Source organism: Meles meles, chromosome 11, assembly GCF_922984935.1.
Source record: "Meles meles chromosome 11, mMelMel3.1 paternal haplotype, whole genome shotgun sequence".
Taxonomy (NCBI): Eukaryota; Metazoa; Chordata; class Mammalia; order Carnivora; family Mustelidae; genus Meles; species Meles meles.
Genome location: NC_060076.1, coordinates 61,319,573 through 61,331,921, shown reverse-complemented (window position 1 = coordinate 61,331,921; position 12,349 = coordinate 61,319,573). Strand labels below are relative to the sequence as shown.

Here is a 12,349-nt window from a genome sequence, read left to right as displayed (position 1 = left end):
TAAACCATAAAAAATAAATGTCAAGTTGACGTTGCGCTGTAAAGGACAAAAGTAACTTTGGAGACCTCTTACTGCAACATTTGATAGGATGCCAGCAATGTGTTGAGCTAAAAAATGAAGAGAGAAACTCAACTCATTATTTAATAGTTTCAGCTGGATGGCAACCCTTTCAAAATCAAAATCAGGAGATCAAATCCCACAGGGACAAATATATTTATGGAAGACACAAAAACAGGAGGATAACACAATGTAATGATTTATAAGGTCAGTATGATGTACTGAACCAAATTCAATGCAATTATATTTCAGAGCTGGGAATTGATTATCATCAGACCTTTTGGTGAGATAAGACAAAGGACATAAAGGAAAGAACCATAAGCCAGCTTTTATGTGACCTCTGGAAAAGTCGTTTTATTATTTAGTGATTTTCCATCAACAACTCCACTCCATCCCTAAGACATAGCAAAAACTGAAGTTACACTAATTATTCTCATACTTCAAGTACTTGGACTCTGACTTCTTTGGGAAAAAGGAATATCGGAAAACATTACTTAAAGGAGAGAATGTTGTGAACATTTTTAGCTAAAAGAAGAAGAAAAGGAAGCTTTTGTACTCATTTGAAATAGTGTACTCGAATTTTACTCTTTACCAGAAAGGAAAAAAAAAAAAAAACCCACAAAAACAAACAAACAAACAAAAACCCTGCTCTAAAATGTTTCAAACTCAACAGCAAAAAACTGGGAGCAATTTTTTCAAGCAAATATATTTAAACATTGTTGTTTTCTCTCAAGAAATATTTCACAAAGGGAGTTTATGAAAAATAAATATTTTGATGTATGTACACATGCACACATAAGGTCTCAGCAACAGGGTTAGAAGCATTCCCCAGGCTTCTCAGAACAGCTACAGCAATCCATTCTTCCCTTCATTGGTTAGTACCAGGGCACTCTTTTCTCTCCCTCATTCTCTGAGTAGCCCACATGCTTTCATCTGCTTTCTAAGGGCTACATTTAAAGGGCTAGGATTTACTGACATTTTTAGCCCTTCATTTTTAGCCATACACTAAACAAATGATTTCTGATTTCAACATTAGAAAGCAATTGGGAACTGTAGTGAGTGAGGGGGTAAAACAAGGGTACAGGAAGAGAGTTAGACATGTTTCTACTTGGGCAACAGCCCCTCCGTCCACCTTTTCTTCTTTTCCCCTGGGAGAAGATCTCAGAAGGTATTCCTAGGGAGAGTTACCAGTTTTAGGCTTTATACACAGAGCCCTGGATAGGAGGCTTCCCTCTGAGCATCTAAGAATGAGAAGACAGCAGCTCCTGAATGCAAATACCAATGCTTGCCTTTTCCTCCCTGATTTTGAAGTGACTGACATCTTCTGGACTGATGCACAGAAGGTTGGACAGTCCAACTGGATAGCTGGTAAACGGCTTCTCTATTTTTAGGACCAAAGTCCAGCAGCCTCATCTGTTAAATGGGTACAATATCTCCAGAATGACAGGGCTAACATAAGGCTCAAAAACCATGCACTGAATCTCTAAACCAAATAAGCATTCAATAGGCAACAGCTATTATTAATTCTCAGTTAGACTATGTTCCCAATTTTTATGATAATTGTTATAAAAATGTAATCATTCTAAATGTGAACAAAAGAAACATGTTATTAATCCCCGTGGGTATGTATTTTGGAGTGGCTAGGTGGAAGGCAAGATCTTAGCAACTATGGGGACACCCAAGTGAAATGAGATGCAGTCCTGCCCCCAACCCATCAGCTTGACTAACTAAATATAGAGGTGTGCTTACACCTGCTGGTTCTTCAGATGCATAGTTGTGAGATTTCCAAATAACAACCTTCCTTTACCTGGATTTTAATCAGATGTGAGAAGAGAATGTTTTAGTGTCTGAGGGGAAAAAGGAGAGAAGCAGAACATGCTATCCAGGCTGTGGTTTAGAAACCTCACCCAGTTACTCAATCTGAGGCCTAACATAAATAAGACAGGTTAGATTTCTGGCCAAATTTGGGGGAGATACTTATTTTTATTATTACAAAGTGATTACCCTTATGTGGTGGCTTCATTTCTTCATAATTACGGAAAGAACAAGCTGACCATCACCATGTATGCTATGGAATTAATTTATACTTCCTCTTTCATGGCAACCTATTAAAAGCAAGTTGATGGAATGATAAAAGTTGCCATTAGAAATACCATATAGGGGGTGCCTGGGTGGCTCAGTTGGTTAAGCGACTGCCTTCAGCTCAGGTCATGATCCCAGAGTCCTGGGATCGAGTCCCACATCCGGCTCCCTGCTCCTTGGAGAGTCTGCTTCTCCCTCTGACTTTCTCTCCTCTCATGCTCTCTCTCACTGTCTCTCCCTCAAAAAAAAAAAAAAAAAAGAAATACCATATAGGATTTACCCAGTAGGTCTGCTGACTGTGCTTGGGGGAAATGCTTTCTTTCTTGTTCCATTTTTCACTTCCATAAAGCTTATCTTGGAAGTGCGTGGCACATAGCAAACATTCAACAACTGGAAGGCAACTTTATAATCAACTATATTGTGATCTGTGTTGGCTTATTTTTAAATTTCCCCAAACTTTCTGAAAGCAAAACCTTCTCATTTCAATTTTAAAAAGACTCATTGAGCATGGCAGCACAGTGAAGCATCAGATAAACCAATATCTTTAAAGGGTCCAGCACCCCTAATACAAAATCCACTTGTTATATGGTACTTGGAAAAGCTTGCTTAGGGCCAGATTATTTAGCCAAAGAAGGACGTAGGATAAACAATAAATGATAGATCGGAAAGCACAACAGTTGCTCAAAATAACTGGAAATTAGTATCTACTATGTTTGGCCAGAGGAACCTTTTATAAGGAACATATAGAAAGTATTCTAACATTAGATAATACAAGTCAAATTTAGTCTTGGGAATATGGAAATGTTAATATACACTCATGAATACACAATTAATAAGGGAGAATATAATAAAAGAAAGTTTCATATAATTATTAGGGTATATTTTAGTGGATGGATAAATTATATGCTGAACTGTTTGTTTCTATAGGTTATAATATCTCTCTTGGCAGTTTTAAAGACCAGCTTCAATACTTAATTATTCAAAAGTAAGTATGGAGATCATCTCAATGATTCTATTGTCTTTCAGCGATAATATCATTCTTTTCACTCAACTAACATTTGGCCATATCTATTTTCGAATGGCAAAAGGGTAGTCTGGTTTGTATATTCCCCTCTTCATTTTCTCTTTGTTGACCACTACAAGGTGGAGATCAAGTACAATGGAATACCTGAAATGAGAGTAATACTGAATATTTGACTACAAATGCAGTAATAGCTTTTCATAAATAAAACCAGAAAGTTCAAAAATACTAGTCTCTAAATATACAAAATTGTTCATTATAAAACAGTTTATCTGTTTGAACACTTCGAAAAATTGCTATTTTCTTATTTCCTTTTGTTTGATGTGTGCTACAGACTAAATATTTGTGTCCCACCTCACCAAATTCGTAGGCTGAAATTTAATCCCCAGGGTGATGGTATGAGGAGCTGGGGCCTTTGGAGATTAGGTCTAGGTTGGAGTCCTCATGAATAGGCTTCAAACCTTCCAACAGAGACTCCAGAGACCTCCCTCCCCCCTACCACCATGTGGGGATACAAAGGAAGACAGTTTTCTATGAACCAGGAAGTGGAGCCTCACCAGATACCTAATCTTCCAGCTTCTTGATCTTACACTTCCCGGTTTCCAGAATGTGAGAAGTAGATTTCTGTTATCAGCCACCCAACCTATGGCAATAGACTAGGACAATTACCTACCAGAGTTCATATACAGACATGCACTAAACTTTTCTAATGACTTCCCCCATTAAATAATAAGTCATTATATCTCAAGTTTCTGGCCTTTCTTTGTAATCAGAGAAAAACTCTACGAAGTACCCCTTTGTCCTGGCAAGGCAGCACTTGAATGTCAGCTTTTCCCACACAGCGGTGGCCCTTGGAGTTCGCACCTCACCCCCAATCACACCTGGCAGTGGCTGGGTGCTCTACATAGCCCAGTGGTTACCTCGGTGTCTGCCTGGCTCTGCTCAGTGGCTGTCTGTGGCCCAGCCATACTCCTGCGTCACCATTATTGAGCAGTATGTTAGATGACTTAAAGTTTCAATGAAAAGAAAATTTCTATATACCTGTAGTATCAATACTTTTTAGCACTTTGACAACCAGTACAATTAGACTGGTGCATACCAGCTGAACCTCAGCTTTGCCTGAATACAGAGATTGACACACACTTCTTAAAATTTTAGAAGTGACCTCACCAGCCTGGGGGTGCTATAAACATGAATGTGGACAATGAGAGGGGCTTTGCACAAAGTCTCCAAGGGCAAGATTGCACCTCTTCCTCCCAGTCCAGCGCTTTCCTAGGCTATGGTGCCTCTAATTCACTTTTGCAGGAATATTTGTTGTGGGCCAGAATCTGTAGGCTGCCATTCTAAATCGAGGGGATGGGGCGGGGAGGAAGAAGGTAGAAAAATCCAAGAAGCTAACAAACTGAGAAATTGGTGGGATTCTTTCTCTTTTATCTGACATTGTGTCTGTTGAGAAGAGAAAACCAAGAGTGTGGAACTGGCTAGATAAGGACCCAAGCATCCTTCAGGTTGCCAATATGAGCATCATTCTTTTTGTTGCCAGTGTCCTATTTACATTAAGTATCCACCACTTTTCAAACACAAGCCCATACATCAAGCAGGCTCCAAAGGCAGTGTTTGTGTTGCCGTTTCTACAGTTGCTTAAGGAAAGAGCAGTTTCTGTTGCCCTAGATAGGCAGTGCTTTAGGCTGCAGTTTGAGAAATTAAATGTTCAAGGCCTTGGGCGCTTCCAGTTCTATTTGGAAAAGGACACAGACCTGGCATTTGGAAAGCATTTGCTCTCCATTAAACTTACCGAACCTTGACAAACCAGAGAGGCCAAGAATTAGTCTGCTGCTGGCCAAGGCTGGGCCTTCCAAAACCGATAACGACAATGAAAACAATAACACTGCCATTTATAATCTTCAACAGGATTCTGCCAACTTCTAACCCAAAAGGACCTTACAATCTGAAAAGAATCTCAAGATGTGTTTTACAGGAAAACAAGAAAACATTTGATCAGAATCTCCTTTGTCTAGAATTGTCCTCTTGGCCATAGAACCAAATGGGAACATGTTTCAACTTCCCCCTATATTGGGGGAAATATACAAACGTGAGGTTCAGGACAAGGAAGGACATCGGAGGTGGAGGGAGTGATCATTTAGTCAGGAGTGCTCCACCCATCAAAGGTCAAGGCTCTGTATTCTAATTCCCTAAATTATTAATACAATGTTGTTAACACCATCTCAGTCCCTTAGGCCTTGATAGCATCTAATGTCCATTCATTAGCACAAACAACAAAATTCAGTGGAGCAATTTCCCCTGCTATGACCTGAGATAAACTAAAATTGTGATGCCTAAAACATTTGACCTGCTCTAGTAATGGATACCATCAACTGGATTGCATAATTTTCTATCTGGGAACAGAAAATGGGATTTAGATAATCTGGAAACCAAGTGTAGAATTCCTCACTTCTAACCCTATGCTTACACCACTAATCAAGGTGGCCCACGCTGAATGGCAGTTCAAATCATGTCCCCTTTGTTAAAGGTCAAAATTTCACTCCTTATCCTCAATATTTATAGCACTAATCATAGCATGATATCCCAATAATAGCACTTGAAGTGATTCAAATCCCACTATAAAGCTTGCAAGACAACAGAAGCAAAAGTGAGCATCAACCATGGGCAGTAAGTAAGGGTAAGCTGGTGAGGACAAGAGAAAGTCAGATATCCCTTAACCTTGGTTAAGCTGTTTCAGCTTGTAACAATAATCAAGGCTGCTGAAGAATTTGTTAAGCAAGAGGCTTACACATTCCCTCTATCTTGTATTCTTTAGGACGGGAAACAAAGTAGAAGATGAATAGCCAAAAGCAAACAGATGAAGGGGGTTGGGGGAGAAGAAAAGGACAATCGCCCACTAAGTAATAGAGGTTCCTGGGCCAGGAGTCACCTTGGCAAATCCTACCGTGGAGCCTCCAGTTGTTCAAGCAAGGCTGCCAACCATGTGTCCTAGTTGCCCACAAATAACACCCTTGGAGTGGAATTACTCTCCTACCAGAGCTTCATTTTTTCTGAACTTTTCTTCCCTCCATGTGGTTGCCCAAACCGATTCATGTGCTTACTGGCATGTTATGAAACATGGAAACAATTAGAGACCACATTCTAGGGCACGAGAGAATGACTCGCTACAGAATCAATGAACTACGCAGAACTTGAGAGGACTTGGCAAAAAAGATGGAAATTGTAGAATAATACCTACTAACAGTATCTCATGTCACATACCACGTTCTACCAGGTTTTAAACTGATCTGTGTGTTTTCAGGCAATGATTGTACTTTACTTTCAAAATCTACAGTTTATACTTTAGTGCTGAAAGCACACTATAAAAACAGTCTTCTAAGTTAAGTTTAGAATTCTTGCAAGGCCAAATTTGGGGGGGATTATTTGAAAATCAAAGAACTTAAGTTTCCAAAAGACCAATTTAAGTCCTAAGTCATCAGTCTTGGAAGGACTTCTTTAGCCAATGAAATGTTAAGAAAGGTCAGCTCTTTAAAAAAGGCTAGTGAAACTTCTAATACATGCTAATGAACGCAAGAGCCTTTTGTGCGAGTTCCCTGTTCTAACTTGGCAAAGGTTTAAGCACTGCTACTTTTGTCATCCAAAGGCCTGAGTAAGAGGCAAAGCACTAAGCTAGAAAACACAGGACACGGGTAGTAAGGAGGCAATTCCCTAACACTGTCAAGTAAATAAGAGGATGGGGAGGGGTAATGCAAAACTGAATCAAAAGGAAACATTGTGTCAAGAATATATTATCTTTAGTGATGATTACTACTACATGTAATTCATGTTGATATTACTATTTTCATATTGCGTTGTTTGAAGATTATGGTTGCAGTGGAAGCCACAGTCAGAAGTCCCGTGGTCCATGTGCCGACTGATTAACAATTCCCTGCATCAGTGTCTCAATTCTGCAGATTCTGTCCTGAGGAAGGCAAGGGCAAAAGAAGCCCATGTTCTGAACTTTGTTTGATCACAGTACATGGGTGTTACACTGGAAACGGTGGGCAGAATTCATCATGAGCAGTGACTGTAAGGCTGGTCAGGATTCACTGGCGCCCAAAGAGAACACACACATTGAATTTGGGAACAAAACCTGAACTATTTGAGAGCAGCTTTAGGGGAAGCTGATGTTGTTCTGGTACATCCTCCTAGTTCTCTGTCTCAACCAAACACTAACAGCTGAGATTCACTGAGGTGACTTGTCATATTCCTTACCTTGGTTAATACCACAATAATTATTCTATGTAATTTAAAAAGAGCAAATGAGACTTTCAGGGATCCTAGTAATGTGTTTATTGTCACACAGCTAGTAAGCACTATGGCTGGGATCTAAACCCAAACATTTGACTTCAAGGCACCCCTCCTTAGGACTGTGTCATATAATTCCCTTCTCTCTGATGGTGGTATCCCTGGACAGTTTTGTGAAATATCATTTATCTTCTCTTTCCTTTCCTCTTCTTCTCTCTTCCCCATCCCAAATCACCAGTCAACATGTACTCCTGCATAAAAGTATTCTACAGTACACAGAAGTGTTTACACACATATGCACACATATTTTTTTTTTCCATATACCAAGGTGTGGGGTGAATATTATTTCAAGAACCTGAATGAGCCTTCTTCCAAATGATGAAATTTCAGGCTTCAGCCCTTGGAGAGGTGATTTGTTTCAACTGCCTGGACCATCTCCCTTTTTGAGGGAGACTACAAGCAGTGCCTAAATAAAGCCAGACTAATTCAAACATCCTGCTTTGAAGTTGGCTACTCAGAAGTGAAAATTCATTGAGTCCCCAGATCAGCCTGCATAACCCACAGAGTTCCTAAAGTATAAAGCTATATATTTCTGTAACAATTAACCACTATTTTGAGAAACTCAATCCAAGTTCTTAGTTGCGAATCCAGGAATGCTTTCCCCTTTCTTCCTAGACTTTAGGAGAAATAGCAACTGGAGAGGGAAAAAGTGAGGTGGGAGGATATGAGGGAGAAGATGCAAAAGCAGGTGAGGTAGTTTGGGGGACCAGAACTTTGCTAGATTTCTCAGTTGCATCTGGTCATTTATTCTCAAGCATTCTAGACTGGTGAACAAGGGACTTTCGGGCCTTGTGGGTCAGGGCTCATTTGTATGGTCAGATTGAAGATGTTGAGACCCCTCCATGTTGGCTTATGCAGGTCATCACAAGTTTGGGTACAGAGTGAACCACCACAGAATAAAAACCACAAGACAGCATTTTAATTGGGCTCCTTAGGCCATTTAACAAAGGAGAAAGCTAACTTGCAGGAGCAAAGAGTAATTAATGAAGGGAGCAAACAGAGGTTCATTTAGTAACTTCAAAATAAGTTCCTCTGTCTGAGGTGGGGGGAAAAAAAAGGTAGCCTGCAACATAAAGATAAACTATAGGTATTTAAGTCACAATGCCTTCCGCCAAGAACTGCTCATTACCATCAGATGTTGTGGTGGCAGCGGGGCCAGTTAGAACTAACTTTATTATTAGAAGCAATTAGGGAGAAAAGGGGCAGAATTTCATTTGGTTATTTCAAAACAAGTTTCTGTGCACGGTTTAATGAAGGCCTGCAGTGTCAAGATAAAATGTGTGTTTTACTGAAAACAGCTTTTGCAAATGACTGCTTGTTACCGGCGGTATCTCCAGACAGAGCAGGCTGGGTAGGTTGGATTTACATGCATGCTGTAATATAATAGTTCAGCTGTCTCAGCTTCACCCAAGTGTTAACAGGCAATATGGCCTGATGGTTAGGCACTTGTGTTCTGGAGCCAGACTGTTGGTCTACAAATCCTCACTCTGACCTTGATAGCTGAATGACGTTAAGTGACCTTCTGGAATGTTCTAGGCTTAGTTGGCTCATAGGTAAACTGGAGATCTTAGTAGTGTGTATCTCACAGGATTGTTGTGAAGTATCAATGTGTCTAATATGTGTTAGATGTTGCATCATGAAGAGTTATATTCACGAAACAGTTGGGTAGGGATTGTTTTTATAGGACTTTCTATATAGGGGTTACCCTGAGTAAAGATCAATATTGGATCCATTTACATCTTTTTAATGGGGTTTTCATGTAAAAAATGACAATGACATTTGTCTTCACAGTTTTCACCTAAACTCCTTCCAGACAGTATTTCAGTATTTCTATGCAATTCACATCTTATAAAGAGATTTGATTGCTTTTTGGGTTTGGTAAACTAGTGGTGTACCATATACTTTACTTCCACTTTTAGGACTTTTTATATTTTCCTGAGCTTGAGTTCTCTCCTTAGGAATCACCTGCACAGCCTTTAACTCTTCCCTCATCTACATGCCTGGGCTAAAAGAAACTGCCATGTACCAAGCCTAGGAGACCATTTAAAAAACTCAACTGTCACACAACAAATGCGGAGTTGGGCTTTGGCTTCCTTCTAAATATCTTTTTGAGGCTACCGTGACCACAGTAAAAGAAATCGCTCACCAGTGGTTTCAAACTCTGCCCCAACTGCCCTACTCTTCAGTGAGAGTATGTGCTGCCTTCAGTGATTTTTCAGAGACTCCTTCATTAAATTCTCAAGGTTAAAGACTGATTTTCATCAGATGGCTACAATATTTGCATATTCACTTGGGAATATGGCACACTGCTTACCCATTATGTTTTAGTTCTGCAAATCAATAACATTTAACTAATGTGCCATGTACCATAATATTGGACCCGTATGATGAATAAAACCCCCTTCTTAGACCTTAACAAGCAATGACTGTTATTAAAATCTATTCATTTTGGAGAAGGCTAAAGTAGCAAATGCCCTCTACACATTTTTGTGTTTTCTCAGCTGTGTATTAACCCATATCATTTTTCTGGCTGCCCTAACTTAATTTATGCTAATTTGAATAATTTATATAAGAACCTCTTACATAGAATTTTAGGCTTTACCCTGCAGATTATGAGAAAGAAAAAGTTAAAAATACTGACAAGTATATATTGTTGGGATTCTCCCCCAAAGTCTATGTGTTATTGTTCAATGTGAGTTTTCGAAAGAGGTTCAAGTGAATATTTATTTTCTCTAACCAAACTGTCCACTTTTTTGAGTACCTTTTTTGGGGGGGGGCAATCACATTGTAATAAGAGAATTTCTTCTTAAAAGACTCAGTGTTAAAGAATGGTTTCACCAGAGCTTTTGATACCCATTCACAGTTGTTTCTGTCAGAAAGTCAGAGCTTAAGGAAGGGCAGATTCTGAAAAGAATAAAATATGCAACATAAGGACTACCTGAGGAAAGATGTGAAGAAGGAGAAGGTAGATATTCTTACCCTGGATCGTTCTTCTAGTTTTGTCATCATCACAACTGTTGCACTCCGTTGCTCCCATATCATTCTCCAAAAGTCCCCAAATGTTTCAGGGAGAGATCCTTGTGTTGCAATATAGGCATTTTGTTTCCTATAGCCATCTATGTAGTTGGCATTCACATAGTCACTTCCTGGGATGCCTGTAAAAAAAGAAGTGTTATTCCATGAGGTGAACCTCTCATAAGAGAAAACAGCTTGGGATCTGGTGTGAGGGAAATGTTATATTACTGTTCTGCACTATGCTAGAGGAATCAAGGATTAATAGCAGAGCCGTGGTCTAGAGGTCAAAACAGGCAATACCCACGTTAACAAACAAGTATATAATTACAATGTGTCTTAAGCAAGATAAAGTCTCATTGGGACTATCACATTAAAGAAATAGGTGGTCCAAGCATTGGATCTCTGTAATATGACAAGGTAAATACCAAAGATAGAAAAATACAACTGATTATCCATACGGTGCTATTTTTCTCACACACTGTCTATTTTCTCCACTGCATCAGTAAAATACAGCATGCAAAGGAGGAGAGAAATTTATCTGGTCACATTCCTCACCCATGCTATACCACATTGCCAGATAGAAATGAAATAAAATAATGCCTGAGTCTGAAAATGCAGTGTAGGTTAGAGCATGTATAATAGTGAGAAATTCTGCACAAATTTAGTTAACAGGGAACTCATTTGCAAACTCATTTAATCCTTAAAACAACTCTATGAAATATATCCTGTCAGGATCTTCCTTTAACAAAGGAGAAAATTGAGGTGCATAGAAATGAAAGCTCTTGCTCTGACTGGTGGAGTCTGGTTTAATGATAGTCCATCTGTCTGCTACAACTGTCTTACTCACTTAGCAATCTTAGAGATTGCTTCTTGTTTAAACCTCACAGTACTGTTGTACTATGTGGACCTTTCTTGGATTATGACGATTGCCTCTTAATAGCTTATCCCACTCTACTTTTGTCCTTTGCAGTCTGCTCTTCATCTAGCATGAAAGCAATTTCTAAGAAAATATTTCAGACACTATAACTTCTTTCCTTCAAACCCAACAACGGGCTTCCCTTTTACTTCCAAAAAAAAACAAAAAAACAAAAACAAAACACGGAAACTCTCAACTATAGTTACAAAGCTCCACACTTTTCCAAACACATCTTGTTCTACTCACCTCCTTGCCTTCTAAACTCTAGATGCTGGTCTAGCCTCTATTGGTAGGAAACACTGCTCTCCTACCTCAGTGCCATCCGCCACCTTAGAATACACTCTCTATCTCCTTCCTGTTGTAAAACACTCCACCGATATCTCAGAAACCCTGCCTTTGATTCTCTTGGAGCCCAGAACTTCCTTGACAACTCTTTATATTACTTACTACACATTGTAATTATATACTATTTTGTTAAAACGGTTATCACCTGTTTTGACCTCTAGACCAGGTCTCAGTTATTAACCCTTGCTATCTCCAAGGACAAAAATAAATTTGTCCCAGTTCTGACATCTAATAAGTAGCAGAGCTTGAATTTGATGCTGGTGTTCTGATTGAAAGTCTAATTCAGTGTGACACCTTTAAGAAGAATATAGATAAATCTGAGCTTCTTCCACAGAGTGACCAGAGAGGTTAAGGAAATCAAAGCTGTTCTGTATGAGAAAGGAATACATGGTACAGCCTGGCAGAAGAAAATGTAGGTGTTGGGGATGACAGCTGCCTGTGAAGATCTGAAGAAAGGGTTAGGTTTACTCTATTGAGATCCAAATTTTTCAATTCTGAATGATGTAGCTACAGACAGAAGAATTTCATCTCCTATATAATAAAGCATTTTCAAATTGTCAGAA

The 12,349-nt window shown here is 39.3% G+C and overlaps 1 protein-coding gene across 49 annotated transcripts in view; it reads right to left on the bottom strand.

Moving 5' to 3' along the window:
• Window positions 1–12,349, bottom strand: part of PTPRD (protein tyrosine phosphatase receptor type D) — a 2,308,694-nt gene that overhangs the window by 56,385 nt on the left and 2,239,960 nt on the right. For all 49 annotated transcript variants that reach the window (XM_046022098.1, XM_046022091.1, XM_046022095.1 and 46 more), the window contains one exon: window positions 10,490–10,665. In XM_046022098.1, the coding sequence (XP_045878054.1) occupies window positions 10,490–10,665 (176 nt within the window). The remainder of the gene's footprint in view (window positions 1–10,489; window positions 10,666–12,349) is intronic.